The sequence below is a fragment of the Scatophagus argus genome, chromosome 13, assembly GCF_020382885.2.
Source record: "Scatophagus argus isolate fScaArg1 chromosome 13, fScaArg1.pri, whole genome shotgun sequence".
NCBI lineage: Eukaryota > Metazoa > Chordata > Actinopteri > Scatophagidae > Scatophagus > Scatophagus argus.
The window spans coordinates 7,253,068-7,276,982 of record NC_058505.1 but is presented as its reverse complement, the minus strand read 5'-3'; the positions used below and the strand labels follow the sequence as shown (position 1 = coordinate 7,276,982).

At 42.3% G+C, this 23,915-nt stretch overlaps 1 protein-coding gene across 1 annotated transcript; it reads left to right on the top strand.

Moving 5' to 3' along the window:
* The first annotated feature begins 149 nt into the window (after positions 1-149).
* yes1 (YES proto-oncogene 1, Src family tyrosine kinase) lies at positions 150-23,865 on the top strand. Its single transcript, XM_046409137.1, has 12 exons — positions 150-549; positions 9,912-10,202; positions 11,387-11,486; positions 12,743-12,841; positions 13,766-13,869; positions 14,125-14,274; positions 15,426-15,581; positions 17,503-17,682; positions 18,296-18,372; positions 19,007-19,160; positions 19,704-19,835; positions 21,960-23,865. The coding sequence occupies exons 2-12, from the start codon at positions 9,920-9,922 to the stop codon at positions 22,166-22,168; spliced, it is 1,644 nt and encodes a 547-aa protein (XP_046265093.1). The 5' UTR covers positions 150-549; positions 9,912-9,919; the 3' UTR covers positions 22,169-23,865.
* The last annotated feature ends 50 nt before the right edge of the window (positions 23,866-23,915 follow it).

Below are 23,915 nucleotides of genomic sequence, written 5' to 3'. Positions count from 1 at the left end.
TGCAACTGGTGATGGGGTTTACAAGCAAACATTAGGCCTACTTTGTTTTAAGGGGTCGCAACCCAAAAAAGATTTGTTAGCTCGCGTTTCAGGCTCAGCTGAAGCTGGGAAAGCCAGATGTACGAGTGTAATCCGAGTTATTGGACGCAGCATCATTCCTTCTTTGGCCTCGTCCGCTCCTCGGTGCTAGTCCGGCTATTGTTGTGTGTCTTTGAGCAGGGCAACCCTGACCTATCAGCGGGCGGTGAATCCTGGATGTTTTATCTGTTTTGCTTAGCTCTTTCCCCGCCATATTAAACAGTCTTTGTCAGCTGTCGGTGCGTCCCCGTTAGAACGGAGTACTAAAGGATCCCAGCGGAGGAGTTTGGGCCGGTGAAGTAGTTAATCGGTATGGGACAGGCGGAAGACTGAGATTCCTCGTTAAGAGACTGCTTGTGTCGGCTGTTTTCCACTTCTTTGGATTGTCGAAGTGAAATAAAAAGCGTGGGGCACAAAGGGATCGCAGGACGCATGTAGTCGAAGTACAACACTGCAAAGGTCGCTTTTCAGGTAAGAAGCGCTCGCCACAGAAGTCACGTTTTGTGTTGCAGCGGGCGAGCAGGCCCTCGCAGCGCTGTGACACTTGGGACAAAGTTGGGCAAAAGGCATCAGGAGAGTTTCCTCTGCGGGTCACTCTCTCTTTAAAGTCTGTCTAGTTTGTTAAACCTGAACCAGGACTTGATGATTTGGTTTGCTTCTGTCTGTCAGTGGGAGAAAAAGAAAAGAAAAGAAAAACGAGGAAAGACTTACTGAACCCCCGCGGGATAAGAGGCACTTTGGCTGCATTTTCACGGTTGTAGCCGTGAAACAAACAGAGTAACTAAATCAGATCTTCTTTCTGCAACTTGCATGGCCTCGTTTACAATTTATTTCACATAAAGTTTAACCACCACCTCCTCCTCCTCGTTGCCTCACCCAGTGTCTCTCCCCACACACACACACACACACACACACACACACAATCAGCTGCTGTAGGCCTCAGCTGTTATAGGCCTCACCTTGTTAGGGCAGAGCTTCCAAAGTTACCAAATCACTGTAATTTAAGTCTTTTGCAGTAATTTCAAAACTTGCATGATTTCATTGTGGTGATACAACTGTACATCCCAGATGTGCATCAAATTCACGAATGTAAGAGGATGTAAAGTACAGGATTGCGGATGTAAGGTTGTGTTTGGTGTGTGTGTGTGTGTGTGTCAGTCACTGTCCCTGATGCCGCCTATGTCTGCTGTTGTGCTTACACACTGCGGTGCCACAATAATCCTCCTCCACTGTAATCCCTCTGTTAGTACAGACCCAGTTGGCTGGACAGTCATGTCTCAGTCTCTCACACACACACACACACACACACACACAGCTGGAAAGCAGTGGGCTGTTGGCAGAGGAGTGAGGAGCATTAACAGGTGGTGTTGGCTGGAGTTCAGGGACTTGAGTTTTTAGCGGAGACATGAAGGATCCTCGCATGCTCCTTGAGTGTCCTCACGGCATGAATGAGGTCCTACAGTATCATTACAGTTTGCTGATTAGAAGCTTCGAATCTTATGCACCACGGCGGCAAAGTCGGCCCATAACTCGATACGCTCGCATGTTGGCAAACTGAAGAAATAGTTCAAGATCCTCGGATTTCGGATATCCACTCAGTGATGTGGGCGCAGAGAACAAGAAGAGCTCTGATATTTTATAGCTTGAAGATGGCTCTTTCTTTTTCCCAGCCTCGCTCTCGCCATTGACAGTCACAGCAGGTGTCCTCGCCGGCATGAATGGATTCGGAAGGAAGTTCCCCTCTCTCTCTCTCTCTCTCCCTCTCCCTCTCCCTCTCCCTCCCCTATCCCTGCTGACCCCCTCCACTCAGTGTGATTGGCAGAGATGGCAGGCTGCCCTGAAGATAAGACCGAGCCTCGTCTCAGAGAGCGTGCCAGGGAAATGACTGAATTACGCTTCAGTAATGGTTTGCAGCGCCGGGTACCTTCTCATCTTTCTGCGATTGTGGCTTGTGTTTACAGAGCAAGTCTGTCAACTTGGCTCTCGGGGCCCCTGCACTTGATTTATCTTTCATGGCACAAGCAAGTTCAGCTCGTAGACTTCACATGCTCCTATTTGCCAAAGCCATGTAAAAAGAGAAACATGTAGAAAGCTGTAGATGCTCAATAGTAACCCGATGGCCTTTCTTGTATTGCAGAAATGGTCAGTAGAAAACAAATCAACAACATTCAACTATTAAGTTCTCTTCTTTGGGCTGCAACGAACAGCAGTCGTTGTTGATGAAAATCATAAGACTGATTTGGCGACAAGGACTTGACTGGATAGCTAGATTGTCTTGTCGTTAAATATACCATCAAATTATTTTATATATGATTATTCCAGACATTAGTCAAACCTTCAGGTGTTTCCAGTGGAAAAGAGTTGCGGCTTTTGAAAAACTTTACATTTTGCCCGCCAAATGCCTGAAAATATAAATTAATGGTCCTTACCTCCTTGGTAAGTGACCATCGTATAAACAAGCTAATAATGAGGAGTCAGTGGACAATATGGAGGCCAGGGAAGAAGAGTCAATATAATTGTGAAAAACTGCCAAAATTTGGAGTTAAAACAGGAGCTATCTGATTTAAGAATCATTAAAGAAGACCGTGAAGTTTCAGGCACTACCATAAGGTACTGAAGTTTGATAGCTGACTGTACTTTGTCCGATAGCTGTACTTACTCAGTATACAACCTGGATGAGTGTGTCAGTTTTGTCCCAAGTGACTATGAAGGTTATACAAGGCAGGAGGTCAAAGGTCGAAGGGCCTCTCCCTGTCCAGTGTTAGATCGCACAAATGTGGTACACAGACTTCATGGGACTATATCTCATTTATACCCATCCTTGTACCCGCCAAATCTAAACTCAACTATCTTTTCAGAGCAGATGTGATTACGATAACCTCAAATATCAAAGCCTGGCCAGCAGTAAAGCTAAGTATAGAGGGACCACGTGAAGACTGACCCATCACATACAGTACGGTGTGGGGATTTCTTTTAATGTATGTTCAAACTTTTCACTTACGGTGTCACTTTTCTCAGTTTTGTCCCCATTGTTCCTGAATTTTCTCCTAAGAGAAGCGTAAACATGAGAGTGTTTCTGAAGATATTTCAACCATCAAAGTTCTAACAAAGTATACAGGCCCTTTAAGCATAACAGTTTGGCCTGGTTGCTTGTAGTGCTGGGTTGTTTTTTTTTTCTTCTCCTGAATGTGGTCTGCATGCCAGCTACAGCGAAAGCTTCCCTCCCGCAGCTCTCAAGAACGTTTGTTTTGAGCCTTGTGGGAAGCTGCAGCTTGGCTCTCCATAATCTGACACGGCATCACTGGCAGCCTGGAAGACAGCCTCACGCTGTCGCATGTCCCAGCATCTGATTGAATACATACCACTGCCTTTGTACAGTATGGCTGGCAGTAAAGTTATTCACAGATACGTGTGGGAGCATGTGCGTGAACTTATTTCCATTTTGTGTTCTATTCAGTGCATCTTACGTCTCTGATGTGGTAAAGTAAATATGAACACTCAAACTCATCCAAAGGGAGTTCAAATGCAATTTTGATTTAGTAAATGTGTTAAGTGCTGACACATGCCTATAAGCAATTTACATTTGTTAATTTAAGTGGGATCCATGACCCACATCTCATCTCGTTTGAGCTTGAGGCGGTATTTACTGTGTTCCCCAGCAGCCACCAAAAGAATGGCACATTCCTTCTTCCCGTTAATCTCATTGTGGATGTAACAGGCATCTGAGAGAGGATACAGTAAGTACAGTAAATACAGTCCTATAATTTGATTTGCTGCAAAGTTGATTTGTCGTGATTAGTTTTGTTAAATTTGTCAGAAAGGAAAAATCATCGGTGATAGTCCCCCCCTCCATAGAAGGTTTTTACTATCCAGGACTCAAACGTATCATTTTACGACAGTTAAATGAAATCCTTGCCGAAAGTTAGTGGTTGCATGGCATTAGTGACACTTCGCAGGAGTTATTGTCATCAGTGCTAGTTCTGTATGTTTTGGACGACTCAGCAAAAATTAAAGGAGGTTTCAGGAAAAATCTATGACTTTTACTTTCGCATGAAAAGTCTTAAATGTTGACTCATTCGATAGATAGATAGATACTTTATTGATCCCGAGGGAAATTCAAGATGGCACACAGTCATCAAAACTTCGAGAACTGCTGGCTTAGTGTAGGACCAGGACTGGGTGTTGTGCAAACCCCCTGAGGAATACCGTGCTACAGATGTATGTTTGGATAAAATTATCTGTAAAACAGAACATGCCATAAACTACAGTGGTTCTGTCTAGACTGCCGTAACAAGAGCTGGTTGTGGTTTGTAAATCTGTTGCTGTCGATAGAGGCATCTGGTCGTTTTGAATATTTAATTGGAAGCTGTTGGTTTGATTGATTGTTGGGCTTTTTGGCTGCACCACTGTAAAGATCCTGTGTCTGTCCCCTAATTAGCATTTGTGCTGCTCTGCGTTAGCATATGTATGGGTTCAGGGGATTGTGAGTGTGCTGTGCTTGGTGGGGGAGCACCGCGAGGTACTTTCTCTCTGTCCATAACAAAAGGTAGATGGGCCAGACAAAAGAATAATTTAAAAGCCTTTCTCTGTGGTACTAAAACAGGGAGAGGTGGGATTTTATGTTCTTCTCAAACCACAATGGCCCATGTTTGGTTCAGAAGCCATTTGTTGGATAAATTATTTTGTTGTTTTAATCAAAATTTTAAATATTCCCCAAGACTGCTTTTGGAGGAACTTGAAATTTTGCAGCCAATTGTTGGGACCATCAGCAACATTTCATTTGCTATTCCAAAGTAATGTCCTTCTTTATACTTTATCAGTAGCATCCTTTTTGAGTTTTTAATAAATCACAGTTTCAGTATGATATTCCTAGATGGATTGTGTAATCTTGCCGAAGGCCATGTGTTGTGTCTTGAGCATACGAGGAAGAGATCCAAAGTGAAAACTTGTGGGTGTTGAACCAGTTGGACATACCAGATTATGTGGAAACCCTGTGGGCTTGCTCAGGCTTGTGATCTGTTCATTTTATTGGCGAAACCAGGGAAGATTGCCAATCATTAAGGAAAGGGGAGGTTTTAATACTTTATTCAGCCTGCAATTACATGACACAATTTGCAAAGATCAGTCAGGAGTATCGGAAACATGAAGTAGTCACGTGATAGTTGGCTTCATTTTAAAGCATATATTTCACATACATTATATAGACAAAAGTACCGGGACAAACCTCTGTATTATTGAATACAGGTGTGGGTCTGTTTTTCAGAGGTTGGGCTCGCACCCTTTACTTCCTATGAAGGGAAATCTTAATGCTTCAGCATACCAAGACATTTTGGACAATGCTATGCTTCCTACTTTGTGGCAACAGTTTGCTGAAGGCCCTTTTCTATTCCAGCATGAGTGTGCCCCAGGGCACAAAGCAAAGCTCCATAATTACATGGTTAGATGAGTTTGGTGTGGAAGAACTTGACTGGCCCACATAGAGTTCTGACCTCAACCCCATCCAGCACCTTTTTGATGAACTGCAATGGAGGATGTGAGCCAGTGCCTTTTTGTCCAACATCAGTACACATCAGTGGTACGCTTCACTTGAAATGAAGGGCTGAGACAACAGCCCCATGAAGAGGTTTCCTATATTTTGTGGGGATGGATGACATTGCAGGGGGTTTTTTTTGTTTGTTTTTTACTGATATTTAGCATTCCAATATTTTCCAACTCGTTTTGGCTCATTGATGATCCAGTTATGCCGACAGATGGAGACACACAATACTTTTCCAAAACGTACATATTCACTGGGCCATGCAAGATTACTTAATACTCTACTTACTCAATGCTTGGTTTGCTGTGAATTTTAATAAAACATCATATTATGGGCCTCTCATAATGAGAGGAAAGCCCATTAAACTTTAAATCCCATTTCAGCTGATACCAGCTTGCTGGTGTTATTGGGCAACCTTACTTTTTAGCCTTAAAAATGTTCAAAATCGCTGTTGATTTCTTTTCTGGTCGATGTATCATTACTTCAGCTCTGCTTGAGACAGTTTTAAAATGTTATAAAACTGTGCCTGGAGTGCCCAGCAATTCACTGACAAAAATGACCACATTTTAGTTGGTGAACTACTTTCTAATTAATTGCTATTCTAGTTTTAAGGTTTCTTTCTGGTGTATTCTTTTCTTTCCTTTATAGTAAATCGTAACTGTTTGTATGTGACAATTCTACCTTCTACCTCAGATCTTCGTTGCATGTATGTTCCCTAACACCTGTGTAGACATCTGCCCAAGCAACTACAGAGAAGTCACGTTTGGAGGCTCACCGACACGCAAAAGCTCACTGAATGTTATCTGTTGCACTGAAGAGAGAACTGGGAAATGTCATCAAACTCATTTCACGTCATTTTACACCAACTGCATTGCTTTTTCCAGCAAGTCAGTCTCTGTCCAGAGGCATGTTTCAGTTTACATTGCATATTAACAAATAGAAAGGACAAGTAGTGCTGCCGTGCTCACACAGATCGCATGCTGTCGCCACCAGCTGTTACTGGTCATCCTGTCTGCATTAATGATGCTGTGGAGGATGTCTGCTTTCCGGAAAGGCCATCATTTGTCTGAGTGGACCAGTTAGCTGGCCATTGAACATGATGTTAATGTAATGGGGGCTGATTGTACTTGCATTTGTTTGAAATACAATCTCATCTTCATACACATATTTTATGTTTTTGTATCGGGCGTGTAGACACAGCGTAGCGGGTTAACGTTGAAGAGGCTGTGAGAGTCGAATGTAAAAATACGATGACTGACTGTTATTTAGCTGTTGGACTGACGGCTGACTGACAATTGTTCATTTGAATTTTAAATGACGGCTGTTCTCTGAATCACAGTCTGCTGCTCAAATTGTCCTTCCTGCTCTTCCGTTGTAATAACTCATCTCCATCTGCCATTCTCATCCTGTCATTCATCCTACTGTCTGTTTCCACTGCCTCAGCATTGGCTTTCAGTCAGTACCATTTGTTCACAGGAGGAAGTCGATACACCATCCGTCTCAAATAAGTATATCCATAGATTGATTGTTGAGCCTCGTTGGATTTAGTTGTAGTGCTGTCCTTCACAAGCGCAAGTGCTGCCCTGCCAAGAGCATCGTTTCAGTACAGACTAAATGAATCGTTTACTTCACTTTGGTCTTAAATCCACTTTGATAGAAAAATGTGTTGAGGATTCATCCATTACAAAAGTGACAAAACGGTCATAGAATATTAGAAATGAGAAATGAAGTCCAAACAACAACGGTGAACTGTGTGACATAACCAGAGAAGCTGTATGCTGTTCGTATGCCTCCACGTTCATAATAACGGTGAATGAATTAACAGGTTTTCTGTCTGTCTGTCCCATTCTTGTGAACACACTATCTCAGGAACACTGAGGGAATTTCTTCAGACTTTGCACAAATGTCCACTTGAACTCAAGGATGAACTGATTAGATTTTGGTGGTCAAAGTCGCTGAGCTGACAAGATGCATTTTTAGCTAAAACTTAAGAATTCATAGAATAACCATGACAGTTTTTCAAATGATTCGATAACTCACACCGTTAATGTTCTAACAAGCTGTTAAACATTTTCTCAAAGTTAAGTGTTGACTGTCAACTTTGGGCCATAAAAACAACTAGTTATTATTTTTATTTAATCTGGCTCTCCAGAAAAGATGGTTTCTTTGAGTGCAAAACATGAGCCTGGAAAAACAAATAAAGACCAGAGTGTGACTCTTTAGCTACAGTGAAGATCTCATTGATTTGCTCCAATAATTAGTAGTTAGCTATTGACTCAACTGAACAGTATTGAAATCTCCTGTTGAGATTTAAAGCAGAACGCGTTGTTGTTTTTAAGCTCATCAACACTGAACTGGTACCTCTGGGATTCAGGTGTGTGTGTAACTTGCCCTCCATCCATGATCCTCACATTTCCTCCTTCAGCGTCCTTCACTGGCCTACTGCCATACCACCGTGTGATCACGCTGGGCTGGACATTTGAAACTGTGTTGTAACGTTTTATAAATGCCAGGATGTGAGTCACTGACAGTTCATCAGTTGAGTGTTCATGTTGGAAAGACACACAGAAGTACTTTGACAAAGAGGCCAGAGGTGACAGAAATATGAGTAAACAGAGCAGGCTCTGTAGATTATGCTGTCAGCTGATGGCAACACACACACGTACAGACCTACTTAAACACTCAAAAACTGACAGGAATCTATCTGTTACAGGACACCCTTTTGGCGAGGGCATCCCAACTTATCGAAGCATTAGACACAATCTTTCCCACAAACTTTACTTCAGAGGAGAATTTTTCTTGTTTTTTTTACTTCATGTGAAATAACTTGATCTTGGCCCTTGAAGTACAGCAAACACACACACACACACACAAAAGGTTTCCTGTATCATTCAGTTCAGGAGTGGAGAGCAGCGACTCTTTAACACCAGAGGGCTTTTTGCTCCTCACAGCTCAGTCTCAGTGATAGTGTGATCACAGGGTGGAGCTGACATGGCCATAGGCCGTAATAGGATACAGTTTCGAGCACGGCTGACTTGACAGGCTTTTGTTGGGACTTGTGAAGTCATATTAGGTCACTGTTGGCTTGCAGTTTTTGTGGCAGAGTTATGCCAAGACCCCCCAAAGAGCTCCAGGCTAGTATGAACAATCTCATAATTACTCAGCCCCATGACAGAGCATGAGCTCAGGCCTTTTAGGTTCTGTTGCTGTTTTACACAGCAAAATACCGCTTTGAGTTGTGGGAGCCTATTTATTTTCAAGTGTTGAAATCACAATGAAGAGCCGTTGACAACCTTTTTAGGCTTGGAGTCAGATTGGAACAATTAAAATAAAGTTGGGCTTTTCCAGTCTGGACCAGATGGTGGGTGAACGTCACGTAGCAGGAGAAGTGATTTAAAGATTTAATGATTTAAGCAAAGCTGGACCGACATGGAAAACAAACATTAAAATAATGCGGTAAATTCATTCACCTGCAGCTCTCATGTACAGAGGTTAATAGTGCTTGTTGCCCATAGATCTTTATCCACCTCATGCAAACTTGGCGTTTTAGTATTTCTTTGTCCTTTTCATTGCAGTATAAATTAGTGGTTTGTTTCTGTAGGATGTCAGTTTCTGTGTGGGTACAGCAACACAAAGAAAGAAGATATAATTTGTGTTCTTAGAGGAGTTTGGAGGGTACTTAGTGCTGCATTTCTAATCATAGTCTACCTGCTGTTCAGTGTGTTGAAGTCATTGTTAAAGACTAAAGAAATCTGTGTGTGCCGGTGGATGTCTGACATTGGAGATGTCTGGTCTTTGCAGGGTTCAGAATTTAGCTTTAGCCACCTTTACTCCAGGATTCCTTTGCTTTTTGTTTTCACATTGTATTTAAATATCCATGTGCTGATTTAATAACTACGTCTTCCGTTAACATGCAAAATTGTTTCACAAATATTTCTGGCAGATTTTTACAGTCTGATTTGTTATTATCGTACTTTGATTTGTACTCTTTTTTTATGTTGGATTAATTAAGTTAAGATAAGTTAAGTTAAGAAGTTGCATTCTGAGTTTGTATTAACGTTTTAATCACTTCTAGAGAAAATTTGTTAAATGTGTCTTAGGTTGAAATTAGTTTGGTTTTATGCAGTTTTCTACTAGTTCAGCGTAATCCATAACCCAGAATATTTGTTCAAGTCATTAGCAGCAGATGTAATACAGCAACACAATAAGATGTGTGACATTACATAAGACTTAGTCATTGTAAATACAATCAGTCTCATCGTTAATCAGATTTTCCTTTTCCTGCTTTCCCCTGCAGGCTTGACGATGGGTTGCGTCAGGAGTAAAGAGGACAAGGGCCCGGCGCTCAAATACCGACCCGATAACTCGAACGCCACGCCGGTCAATGCCCACCTGGGCCACTATGGGCCTGACCCCACCATGATGGGTCAGTCGCCAGCTATGAAGACACACAACAACAGCTACAACAGTCACGCCGCCGCTCTCACGCCCTTCGGCGGGGCGTCTTCGGTCATGACGCCTTTTGGCGGGGCCTCCACCTCCTTCACCTCGGTGGCTGTGAGCAGCCCTTTCCCCAGTGTCATCACAGGTCAGTTTGTGGAGAGGATTTAAAGTTTCAGACGGTGACGTGTGGGACGAGAAGCAAGGGAATCCGCATATGTGTGGAAAGAAAGGCTTTGAGCGTGAAATGAACTTTGTCGTTCACAGAACACATTTTAGTCCCCAATCCCCTTCAGAGAAGAAGAAGCCTAATAAAAAAAGGCCTCAGAAGCATTTTCGTCTTACATTTTCTAACTTTTCATTTTGTTGTCATTACATCTAACTAGCAGTACAACTTTAGAATAAACTCTGCTGAGCTTTTGTTATGCACAGGACGTTATGAGCAGCAGATGTTACGCAAATTAGACGTTTAAAGTGAGTCAGCCAAAACATCAAGGCAGAAGACAAGCCCAAAATAGTTCTGCAGTATGGGAAGCAACGCAGCAGGCATGGTGTCTCCGGAGCCAAAGAAAACAATTGCATGCACTGAACTCAATAGATGTAGTCATGCAAATATGAAGTTTCTTTTTCCAACAATAGTTTGACTTAGAATAACTTTTTGATTAAGGATTTGTTGGTTATCAGATGACATGAAAAGTAATTATGCAGTTTAAGGTTTTTAAAATATCTTAGATTGGGTAGATAATTTATGTAGTAGATGTACACAGCACAGAATGTTTCCCCCTAGAGCACACACCCACCCACCCATCAGTAGCCGCCTCGCTCACCCAGGGAGGATAATCTGGTCCGAGGGGCTGCTGTAGATCTAATCCTGCCCGTTCAATTTCCTCCTCAAGATAAACATATCGGAGCCCTTTTGTCTCTCTGCACTCCGTCACTTCAGACAAATCAGCTCTATTCATTATATAGAAGAGATTAAGTGACATCAAATTGAGTCGCTGACTCGAGCCCGAGAATTGTGGAAGGGAATATTCTGTTTCCCTCGTGTTTTCTTAAAATACATCAACGTTAGGAGAGCTTGTTTTAGTCAAGGCTCTGAGCTGCAGGAAGCTGAATGTTTGGAACAAAAAAATACCTGTGATACAGGATTGTATTAGCAGTTGTTTTTATTTTTAAAAAAAAGATAAGGCTTAGTGAGACTTTGAATTAAGTATAAAATATCATAAAAGTAACAAAGGAGAACAATCAAAACAGCCATCTTGTTGTCTTTATGTGGAGGTCTTTTCATCTATTGTACCACAATTCGAGATGATCGCTTTCTCGTGCTTTCAGGCGGTGTGACGTTTTTCGTAGCGCTGTACGACTACGAAGCCAGGACGTCAGATGATCTGTCATTCAAAAAGGGGGATCGCTTCCAGATTATCAACAACACGTGAGTCCTGCTGTGTGAATATGTGTGTGTTTGTTTAATCCCTCATTGTATTTCAGGTCTGATATTAAGACTGAAATCTGCTGGCTTGATGGGTTCCTCTAATGGGGCCATCTGTTTAGTCCCCATCGTTTTTCTCCCACCACAGATCAGTCCTCCAGTTTTAATGTCTTACATTTGGATTACAGTAAAAAACATGCCACTCTTCACTTATTTAGTAAAATGCAAGCAATGTGCATGATAAAATAAATGAATGTATTGCTAACTCATTTCCAGAAACTGGATTCAATTCAAAGATACCGACAGACCATTGAAAATAGGCTTTTTCCTTTCATTAAATTTTTCAATATATTTCAGTTATTTCATAAATGAAAACTCTTCTTCCGCTCTTGGCTTTCCACCTGCTGCCGCAGTATTATCTTCCTCCCTGGCGTATGCAGGTGTGAAGACGTCTTCAACCACAGTCCTTGAACACGTTGCTTTCACTGGCATCTGCTTTCAGAGAAGAGGTGGGAGGAGGACAGATTTGCTGGGCTTTTTTTTTAAACTGCCAGCAGTCAGATCGGTTCCTTCTCTTTGAATTTAAACATGGACATCTGCTGTGAAACATAGCAGGAACTGTGGCTACGTGTTTGGTTCCTAAAAATGCAGTATTGTATTTCTACAGGCTTCTGTTAAGTTTAGGTTTTTCTCTGTAAGGCTTGTTGTTCTTGAAAGGTTTGAAACTGTGGAAATAGAGTGCTTATTATATTAACCAGGCACATCTTTTTCCAATTGGTTCACAGTTACTTGACACCAGTGGTGTACATTTAGTGAAGTACTGTACTTAAATACAATTAAAGTAATTGCACCCCTCCCCCCCTGCTTCTTGTACTTCATTTCTGAGGGGGGAGTTGTTCCAATACCACGTTTTGTTTCTTTAACAGCAGTTTGCTTCTAACCCTGCATGGACGTGATTGCTATTAATGTTGTTCGGCCATGCTCACACGGAAACATGAACATATAACTACAGAGAGTGAGTACTGTAGAACTTACTGTTAGTGTCTCATTTGGACGTCAGTCAGTCTTGGCTTATAAACCCCACCTTGCTGTGATGACTGATGTGACGGAATGACGCACAGTTCGACCTTGTTCCTTTTCTATTTTTTGCTCGCTTTTATACCTGCAGTCCACTTGTTATACAGTGTAGGTGTTTTTTCTCTCATCCTTTTGTGCTCTGTATTGTGTGTTTCTGTTTTCTAATTCACTTTTCTCTTCAGGGAAGGCGACTGGTGGGAGGCTCGTTCCATCAACACCGGACAGAAAGGCTACATCCCCAGTAACTACGTGGCTCCAGCCGACTCCATACAGGCTGAAGAGTGAGACCTCATTGACTTTTCTGTTACTTTTTCTGTTCATTTCGCTTATATTTTTCACTTCTCATTCCTTTCGTGTTTCTCACCGCGCTCAGTTAGTTTTCCTCCCCTGATTAAGGCGGCGTGATGCGGCTGGGCGGTCACACATTGTGACTAACCCATCATGTACCTACATGGCAGAAAGTGAAAACAATGGAGCCCTGTATTGTCGCTGAAAGCATGTGTCGTTCCCTATGTGGTTCATCCGGTGTGACAGAAACATTAAAGGGCTGTGCTCCTCATAGACAGTTTTGACCTGGTTTCCCATTGGCTGACAGTCATTTTGCTTATACTAGATGTTACAGCAAATCAGTTAGCTTTGCTTTCAGTCTAAAAAGTGAGTACAAATGATGGACAGCTCAGGGTTCTTGGTTCCTCCTCAGTTTATGCCTGTGAGGGGGAGACAATTGAACATGACTGAACTCGTAATGTCTTGTCTTGAAATAGACTGCGTGCTCTTTAAAAGAAAAACAAGAAACGCTAAAGCTTTAAGGGCCGTGAGCTATCGTTTATTCCTGGCAATGGGAAGGAACCTTTTTAATGTGCCCTTAAATGTAATGAAAGATGTATTGCTTGAACCTAAGTTAATAAACTGTGATTATAGCAGTGTGGTCTTAATTATATTGACAAAACGGAGTTTTTAAGCCATAGCTGCCTCTGTCTGAGCATATATGGACCACATAAGACTTCCCGACCGTCTGACATTAAATATATTTTGTTTTCATGTTCGTCTGTTTTTGATGTTTAACTTGACACGAGAGATGGAGTTTCAGACAGGATTTATAAGATGCATATCAAGTCAGAGAATTTCCATATCTCCCACCATCTAAAAATCAAACTGCGAGCTCCTCCTGTGATCTGACTATCTGATTTTCTCTCTTTCGGCAGATGGTACTTTGGTAAAATGGGCCGCAAAGATGCCGAGCGTCTCTTATTGCTTCCAGGGAATCAGCGGGGCACTTTCTTGGCACGAGAAAGCGAGACGACCAAAGGTACGAGGATGCCATGATAATTTGGCTTTTTCAATTAAGGGAAATTATGAAAGCTCTTCAGTGCAAGTTATGGACCGGAGCTTTTATCACAGCCAAATGTTTAATCAGACAAAAGATCTGCCTTTTAATGTAGGTTAGAAGTCATATATGTCTTTATGTTTATCTGTTGCTATGGAAAAAAGAGATGCACGTTAGATTTGAGAGCTTCTGTTATTGTGAAGCACAGTCTTAAATTCATTCCTGTGGATTTTGAAGGTGCCTACTCTCTGTCTATCCGGGACTGGGATGAGGTGAAGGGGGACAACGTCAAACACTACAAGATCCGTAAGCTTGACAACGGTGGTTATTACATCACCACTCGGGCCCAGTTTGAGACACTGCAGAAGCTGGTGAAACACTACACAGGTATGCAGCCTGCAGACAAATTGCTGTTTACATCTGGACGGCCAAGTTGGTTATTTTTTCTTTTCTTTCAGACTCATGTTTGGAGTTATCCAAACAAACATGCCAGTGCTTATTATTGCCATTTATACATACAGTGGTTGTCTTTTTGAAATTTTCTTTTCTTTTTTTTTTTTTTCCTGTCTGCTGTTGTTTTATTTCATATTTTAGCCAGTAAATTCAGTGCTCGCAGTAGAAAATGCATTATTCATCTGCGGACCTGCTGCAGGGATGTGTATGTATATGAGGGGGCTTTTTTTTTTGTCTGTGATTATTCTCAAGCGGTGCTTTCACTGACTCGGTCGTGGATCAGTTATCACGACAAAGTCCTAAAAAAGGCCAAAGCTGTGTGAGACTTAAATCAAAAAGAGTTGTGAATATAAAACCATCCCATAAATAACAGTCTTAAACCTGTAATCTGCAGAGTATTGATAAGCAGGCGGCCCTTCCTAAAAAAAAAAAAAAAACAAATCCCCAGTGGAAGGTCACAAGGAAGCGTCTGGATGATGTAAACACACGCAGGACAGACTGCTTATTGAAAACTTTCTCAGGAATATAGTCAAACACCCAGGAGCAGAATGAATAAACAAGAGTTTATTATTTGAGTCTTGTTTTCCTTGTGTTGCCGACCCTGCCCTGAAATGAAATGACGGCTGGTTAATTCAAAGCTCTGCACTCCGTTATGTTCCTTTGTGTTTTTAAGCGTAGCCTTCAGAGCCCTGACAGAAGTCGGTAATAACTGAGGCGTCATGCAGAAAAGCTCTGTAACATGTCGCCTGTTCAACAGCGAAAACAGCCCCTTGATCTTTTAACTGTCTTACTGAAAATTGAAATTAAATTGAGTTCAACACGGTTCACGTAATTATGGCGGAAATACCCAAAAGTTAGACTAGAGTTCAGCGCGTTTGCTTTGTTGATTTGTTTGGTTTGACTGTAGTTTCCTGCAGCTGTCATGTAGAAAATGTGATATTTTATTCATTGCTTGTCATGCATGTTTACAGTCCACTTGGTGTAGTATTTCTCTGCTTCCTGCTACAATTTTGTAGACCGACCACTAACTCACTCCAACTCAAAGCTCAATCTTTTGCTGTTTTTTGTCCTCGCTGTGTGTCCAGAACATGCTGATGGTCTGTGCTACAGGCTGACGACTGTGTGCCCCACTGTGAAGCCTCAGACTCAGGGACTGGCTAAGGATGCCTGGGAAATCCCGCGAGAATCCCTCCGACTGGAGGTCAAACTGGGCCAGGGCTGCTTTGGAGAAGTCTGGATGGGTGAGACATCACTGCTGCTGTACTTGAACACATACTGTGTGTGCACCCATTTCTGCCATGTGTATTTTCTTCAGAGGTTGGACTGTTTGTGCTCTTTGTGTGTGTGTAGGATAATATTTCAGTACAGCTAACTCAGTGGACGGCACAGTTTATGTACAGTTCACTCCTGTCAAACGACTGACTGCAAACCAGGCTGCAGCTTTGCTGAGGTCCTTTTATACACCAAGATTAGATGAAACTGCATGGTGAGACACATAGAGTGACATATCTGGACAGCAGATATTTTCAGTAGCAATAATTCTGCAGAATATTTAACAACAATAACAATTTTGCACCATATTGTGCCAAAAAATTATAAAAAAATCCTTGTCAAAATTTCTAACAGCCAAAGCTTACGTTTTATCGGAGCACCAATCCAGAAACCAAAAGTATTTAGTTTGGTGTCACAGAAAGCTAAAAGAAACCACCAAATGCTCACATTTGAAAACTGGAACCAAATAACCTTTGGTGTTATTTCTTAAAAAGCAATTTAAGCGATTCATAAATAACCACATTTTCACTGGTCTCTGTGGAATGACTAGATAATTAATTCCAGCTGTTGAAACCACTGGTTGGGGCAGCCTCATTGAAATAACTTAGTTCAGTACAAATTTCCGCTTGTGCTAATGTGATCAGACTCTTCCAGGGGTTGAAGTTTCTGTCTGAGTTCTTCAGTATGTTCTGCAGAGAACGAGAGAGATTTTGCTGTGAGATCCTGCATGAAGAGGATGCAGGTTGACTCATATTTGTGTGAGATATGTCAGCAAAACCGAGTATATGGAAAGCTGTTGTTGTTGAATGTTGACAGGATACACTGAGATGTCAACAACTCACATGCATAAAAACACTTTGCTTTGTTGGCGCTAACAGAGATCATGAATAAATAAAGAATATAAACAACTACATGGGCATATACTTACACGGCCATTAGGGATTACATATAGCAACAAAACATCCGCTATACATTATTTATCACTCATGTTAAAGGCAACGTAAAGCAAACAGAGTCAGTTTAAAACGATCCATATTAGCTTGAAGTTGAGTGGGACTGACCTCAGTAAAGAGCTTGTCTTGCTGCCACACTGGCCCACATACTGATGTAAATGCCGATTACTGATTGCTGACGGTTTGTGCGCACACACGCAGCTCAGTAATCACAGGTCACCTCCCACGCTTCGGTCCTCGGGCCTGCGTGTGTGACCGGGGGCCTTTCAGCGAACACAACTCTCTTCTTTCATCACTCAGTCTTTCATTAAGCCTGGCCTGCAGCAAGCCTCGACCTGCAAACCTCCTCTGTGCAATCCCAGGAATCCCTCTCTGTCTCTCCCTGCAACTGTTTGTTCTTGACGGCTTCTCTGCTCGGCTTCTTGCTGTATCTCCCCTCCTTGCTTGTTCAGCATTTCGTTTCTCAACATAGTACAGGTTGATCTCATTGCTCTTTCATGTTCTCAGCACTTCGTGTTATCATCATCATCATTACTATTATTATCATCATCATTATTATTATTATTACATATAATCATTGCCCTACTTTGTCCTTCAGCTCTTGTGTGTCTGTTCAGTGTGATTCATTCATGAAGGTCAGCCTCGTGACGGAAGCAGCAGAGCTCATTGTATGTAAGCAGGGCGTGAGTAAGTGGCTCTCAACCAGGAAGTGGCTGATTATTTAAGCTGTCGCGCTGCTCTTCACACACGGGAACACTGCCAGAAATCACCGGCAGTGACGGTTGTTTTTTAGGACTGAATTGTCCAATCACTTAAAAGGGGTCAAAAGTCTTTAATGCACTTTCAGTCTTGTGATGAAGTAGTTCCTCAATAAGGCCTTTCTAGCTGCTGTTTTTTTTTTTCCCCAAACATGAGTGTTCATTTGGTTTTTACTCAGGAACGTGGAACGGCACTACTAAGGTGGCTATTAAGACCCTGAAGCCAGGCACCATGTCCCCAGAGGCCTTCCTGCAGGAGGCTCAGATCATGAAGAAACTCCGACATGACAAACTGGTGCCCCTCTATGCTGTCGTGTCTGAAGAGCCCATCTACATTGTAACTGAATTTATGGGCAAAGGTAAGGACAGATTCTGCCAAATTCTACTAAAATGGTCACGTTCAAAGTCTGCACCAGACTGAGGCTTAATTCGCCACGATCCAGTAACATAGCATTGTGTCAGTGCTGGTCATTTATTTCTCCATGTGAGCGTATTAAAGAAACATACCTCTCAGCTGTTGTGCAGCCTTTAAATGTTCATCACAGTGAATTTGAAGTGTGTTTTTCAACAGTTTTACCCTCACTTGTTTCATCACAATACGCACATGTAACGGCTCGAACATAATCGAATGTCTCCACTGTCATCTGTGGTAAAATCCGTTTAAGAGAACAGGAAAAGTCTTTAATGTGGCGAGAATATGTGACCTGTAGCAACGTGAATTAGTCTGTTAGACTGTTGAACTGGTTGAAACTCTGATTGTAAGTAGAATAAAGCAGTCTGTGCATCCAGTAAAGACAGACATAAAACAGAACGGGGGGGTCGTATGATCTCTGCAGTCACGTTGCCTCCGAACGGTTTTGCTTATTTTAGCTTCCTGAGACTGAACTGGTGCTGCATTTATTATTGTGTTTCTGCCGTGCGCAGACAGACGTATTGATCCTGCTTGACTGTGGCCTTGTAAACTCTTGGCAGGTAGTTTACTGGACTTCCTGAAGGAGGGCGACGGTAAATATTTGAAGCTACCCCAGCTGGTGGACATGGCTGCGCAGGTAGGATCAAAACACTGTGTCTAAATTTTAACACAGGCCAAAAGAAGCTCCCCCTGCCTCTTACCTGCCCAGGTGCAGTTTGTTCTCCATCATGCTACCTGACGTCTCCCGTCCCTCCACTGCTCTCCTCCCTTCTGTGTGTGCCTCCACTCGTTCTCCGCCACTTAACCGCCTGTAGCACTTAAACACAGCTCATCAGAGGCCACTTGAGTTTCTGGCTCAGTCACCTACTGTGATCTGCTCTTAATTTGTCGCTCTCCACGCTCCCAGGCTCCCTCTTCTCCTCACTCAGCGGTGTGGAGAAGAGTTTGAGGATGAGACCGAGGCAGGTTGAAGGCTCAGAGCGCCTCAGAGGGAGGAGATGTTGGATAGTTGTGTAAAAGATTCGTCTAATTGTTGTCACAGCTACGATTAATCTCTTTGTTCAGCGTGCATTGAGATCTGGGTCAAATACTTGATCAATGAAGTGTGAACTTCCCAAAATGACAGCTTACCGTAACTTCCCTTAATTAGTCTTACTCACAAGTAATATTTGTTCTTAATCTTATTTGCAAAATACACATGTTCTAAGATTTGCTTTAGTTGCTGTTTTGGATGCTACGTTCTCTTTATTGACCCCCTCGCCCTGTCCCAGATTGCAGACGGCATGGCCTTCATCGAGAGGATGAACTACATCCACAGGGACCTGAGAGCTGCCAACATCCTGGTGGCCGATAACTTGGTGTGTAAGATCGCAGACTTTGGCCTGGCTCGGCTCATCGAGGACAACGAGTACACCGCCAGACAAGGTGTGTGGGGGTGTGTGTGTGTGTGTGTTACGAATGCGATGCGGTTGGTGCACAGACACACATGAGGGTTTGTGTGTCAGCATGTGGGAGGACTTGCACTTGTTTGTGAATAGACAAATTTAATAGACAAGTTTCAGCTTCCCACTTGTTCTTTATCTTATTTGAAATTTGAGTTGTGGACAGAAAATAACTATTTGAATGTGAATCATGTTGAGCCTGAAGGAAATATTTACTGATGTTTAAGAGAGCAAACTATTGATTGATTGATGCAACATTTGATCCTGACTCGGGCCAGAATGTTTTACTCAATGATTGATCAGTGTGTTGATCAAAAGAAAATCCTCTAGAGTCAGAAATCAAATGTGAGGATGCTGATGCTTTTTCACCATTTCAAATACTATATTATAGTATTAATCAGTTGATTTAGAAAACAATCAGCAGATTAGTCAGTCATGAACATAGTAGTTAGTGGCAGCCCTAGTCGTATTGATTATGTAGAGGCCTATTCTACCTGCTTGACTCATGAATTCTTTGTTTTTCCAGGTGCTAAATTCCCGATCAAATGGACGGCCCCTGAAGCTGCTCTGTACGGCCGCTTTACGATCAAATCGGACGTCTGGTCGTTTGGTATACTACTGACTGAGCTGGTGACCAAGGGCAGAGTGCCATATCCAGGTAGGGACAAGAGTGTCTTCATGTCTTCTTCTTTTGTTTCATTTTACATTTTTTTCCTGCTTCTTCATTACACTCCAGCACGACTCTCCCCCAGTGCACAAATCAACGTCCATAAAGATATGATTGCATGAGTTTGGTGTGGAAGAACTTGACTGGCCCACACAGAGTCCTGACCTCAATCCCATACAATACCTTTGGGATGAACTGGAACAGCCTTTTGGTCCAACATCAGTGTCATCAGTGCCTCACTAATGCTCTACTGCATGAATGGACAAAAATTCCCACAGAAACACTCCGACATGTGGAAAGCCTTCCCAGAAGAGTGGAAGCTGTCATAGCTGCAAAGCTGTCTTTGTGTTTAGAATGAGATGTCATTACAGTCCCTGTTGGTGTAATGGTCCGATGTCCCAATACTTTTGTCCATATAGTGTAGGTCAAATATGCTTCTGGAATTTGCTTCATGGAAAACAGGAATAATTCATTTATTTTTGCCTAAGGATAACTGATGCTATTCAGATTCTTGATCTTCTGAAGCTTTTAATAGTGTTTTCTCACACACACACACACACACACACACACACACACACACCCATATAGCTCATGTGAGTCAACGCAGATGTCTAATGACTTATCAGTGCATGGGAAAGTACCCCTCATACACAATCTGCCCCCATCCTGACGTCTGCCACCTCATGTGTGACCCCTGCAGTCAGAGAGCAGTACTGCAGTGTGTCTGCTGTAGACGGCGTTTGACTGGCACTGATTACAGAGCATGCCATATGGCTGCCTTAACCACCATGTCTCGTAGAGGGCCATCTGGCTCCTGTGGCCTTCTTGGTTTCAGTGCAAACCGTTCAGTCTAATTAATTCATCTCAGAGCGGCAAATCCTGGGAGCTGAACCCCCTCTTTTCCCTTCATCAAAATTGTAGTATGAGTCACTGGACATTTGTGGCTGCTGTGCTGCGGTCTTCTTCTTTTTTTGCTCTATTTCTGTTCCCTTACTTGATAGAGTAGAAGCAGTGTGAGGCAGGTATACTAAGACCCAAACCAGAACTGGCCGAGGTTTTCGGATCCAAGACGTAAATCACGCTAACGCCCTCAGTACTGTCACCGCTGTCTCTCGGTCTCAGCAGTTGCTCTGGGGTTTTCGTCTCTCGCATTGCAGGATAACCTGATCCCCCACACTGAGAGATGGATGGGGGAGGATGTGGCTGTGACCATGCCACGGACTCTGTGTCATAACCTCTTTTAGCTGCATTTGAGCTCCCCGCGGAGCTGTTTCTGCGCCGTGTCACAGGGTTCAGGATCGTCTTCCTCTCTTGGGAAGGGGTCCACAGCTCTGGTAGCAGAGCAGGAAAAGGCCAGAATATGAGTAATGAACTGGTTATCCTCCTTCAATCTTGACTACGTGTCTTACAGGAAATAATGACCCTTGTGCCTCTGACCCTTTTTCTTCATCAGAAGTCTTAATACAATAAATAGATGTTACTTCTCTGTGTGGTCGTATCTACGTTAAGTTTGTTGGCTGATAGCAACACAGACTTAGCAAGCAAACTTAACCAGTGGTGGAAGAAGTATTCAGATCTTTCACTTTAGTAAAAGAAGCAAAACTGCCAAGTAAAAATGCTCTGTTACAATTCAAAAATTTCACTTAAGTGTAACATTTAATATACTTAAGGTGCCAAAAGTAAAGCGCATTCATTATGCAGCATGGCCCATCTCAGAGTATTATCTATCTGATGTCACTAGATATCACTGCGTGCTAGCTTAATCTGTAATAATACATCATGATTCTGTAGTTGATTTATAGTTTGTATTTATAATATCCAAATATTTGCCATAAAAATGTAGTGGAGTAAAGGTATAAAGTGGTATAAAAAGGAAATACTCAAGTAAAGTGCAAGTCTTTCAGATCAGTACTTAAGTGTATTAAAATTTACTGCCCACCACGGACCTGAACACAAGTATACTCAAAATCCATAAAAACACATCAAGTCATTAAATGTAACTTGCTAACTGAAGCCAAAATGCTCACAAAAATACACACAAATACACACTCTACCCATACAGTACTGACAGTCCTTGTGAGCAAAAACAAACACATTTCTTTGCGTGTCTTCCAGGCATGGTGAACCGAGAGGTTCTTGAGCAGGTGGAACGAGGTTACCGCATGCCCTGCCCCCAGGGGTGTCCCGAGTCCCTCCATGAGATGATGAGGCAGTGCTGGAAGAAGGAGCCAGACGAAAGACCAACCTTTGAATACATCCAGTCCTTTTTAGAAGACTACTTCACAGCCACAGAACCACAGTACCAGCCAGGGGACAACCTCTAGTCTGGGGGACTTTGGGTGGAGGGGTGGGGGGCGGACTCTGGCACCACACGGAGGTACATCAGTGGAGATCAAAGCTTGGGACAGTGGAGAACTTTGACGAATGGCAAAAAGCCTTGATGAGGCTGCAGAGAAACAGGTTTTAGTGCTACAAACTAGTAAACAACCACACTGATACATCTGCAAGTGCAAAAAGAAAATGTGTTTCCGAAGTAGAGGTTTGTCCCTTGTGCCCCCAGGGACCAAGTGTTCGGGGAGGAGTCCAGCTGTGCAGATTGGTGCTTGGTATGTTAAGCTCTGGGAAACCCTGCCAATAAAAGTAAACCATATGGACTGGCCACAACACTGTGATCAAAAAGAGAGGGGTTTTCTCCTAATTTCATATTAATGGCTGCTTGCCCACGCAGTTTATTTCTTTTTAAATAATAAAGTTCCCCACGTTATTCTTCGAAATCGGAGTCAAGATCTTTTATGTGTACATGAGTCGAATTTGTAGGCTGATAAGTATGTTTTTTTTTGTTTGTTTTTAAGTGACCAACAACTGTGGTTGAACTGTAGGGTGTGTGCTGTAAATCGTTGATGGAGAGGAGCGAGGTGAAGTACATGAAAAGGATGTTGCTTGTGGATGCCAGAATGTACTGAGAAAACAAATCAGTTGTACATAGAATATGTGCAAAAAGATGTATTTTCAGCAGGTGTGACCAGGTGGATGAATGCGTACGTGAGAAATGAATTGGAGTGATTCTTTTAACACGGTCACTTGAATGGCGAATCACACGGATTTATTATGCTTTTTTTTATTATTATTTAAACGGGGACTTGAAATCATAAAGAGGTATTTTGATAATATACAAGTGCAAAAAACCATTTTTCCTCTTTAACATTTTATAACTGATTTGAAAAGGACATTTTCAGCTGTGAAATTTAAGTAAAATTTGAGTTTGTTTCTGTCTGAAATTAGCATCTTGTCTTTTGTTTTGACGGCTGTAAAAGTCTCCCGATGTTGCACTCGGCTGCACGGCTTAACGTTGCCATAGATGAGTTCTGTCATGATAGAAATGGTGCAGGAAACTCTCAGATCTATTAAATTCACATCATCTTGTACATCATTCATGCGGCTGTAGTGTTTCTCTTCTCAGTAAAATCCCACCATCCTTTGACTAAATGCGCCTGCAGTGTCCTTAGCTCGGCCCGCTGGAGGGAAGAATCTCCTGTTTCGTAAGCGCAACTATGCAAATTCAACCAGTGATGTTTCATGGATGGGAATGTCTCAAACATTATGTGCTCCCAGGTGAAGAGCGGGTGGAGCACTTGTGTAGTGACGTAACAAGAACCAGACAAAACAAACATGGTGCACATGCTGTGGTCAGATGGGGGTCTTTAGTGCTTTTATAGATGCTAAAAACAAAAGTCCAATAACAACTTCTTAGAGGTACTTCCACTGTCTGTCCTGCAGTGTGTGATAGGAAATTTGAAAAGATGTAAAAGGCATCTTCCTATTCAATAAGTAAGCTTAAGAATTGGACAAAGATGTGAACTTTTTTTTTGTTTTTTGTTTTTTTTGCTTCGCTCATGAGAACCTAATGTGTGATTGTTCCTGAAGGTGGGACTTGAACTAGTGGGGAGATGATAATGAAATTTCAGAGAATGGTGACTAATATGATTTTGTACAGAAAAAACAAATAAAAGTTTTACTCATAGCTTTCCTTCAGCTCTCTTTTTCTCAACCCCTGACATCTGCATTCAGGTC

What these genes read in the sequence shown, in the direction of transcription:
- yes1 (XM_046409137.1), top strand. Translation starts at nt 9,920, where the DNA reads ATGGGTTGCGTCAGGAGTAAAGAGGACAAGGGCCCGGCGCTCAAATAC. An exon ending in GCTGGTGAAACACTACACAG is followed by an intron (nt 14,275 to 15,425) that starts GTATGCAGCCTG and finishes CTGTGTGTCCAG; the next exon opens with AACATGCTGATGGTCTGTGC. An exon ending in CTTTGGAGAAGTCTGGATGG is followed by an intron (nt 15,582 to 17,502) that starts GTGAGACATCAC and finishes GTTTTTACTCAG; the next exon opens with GAACGTGGAACGGCACTACT.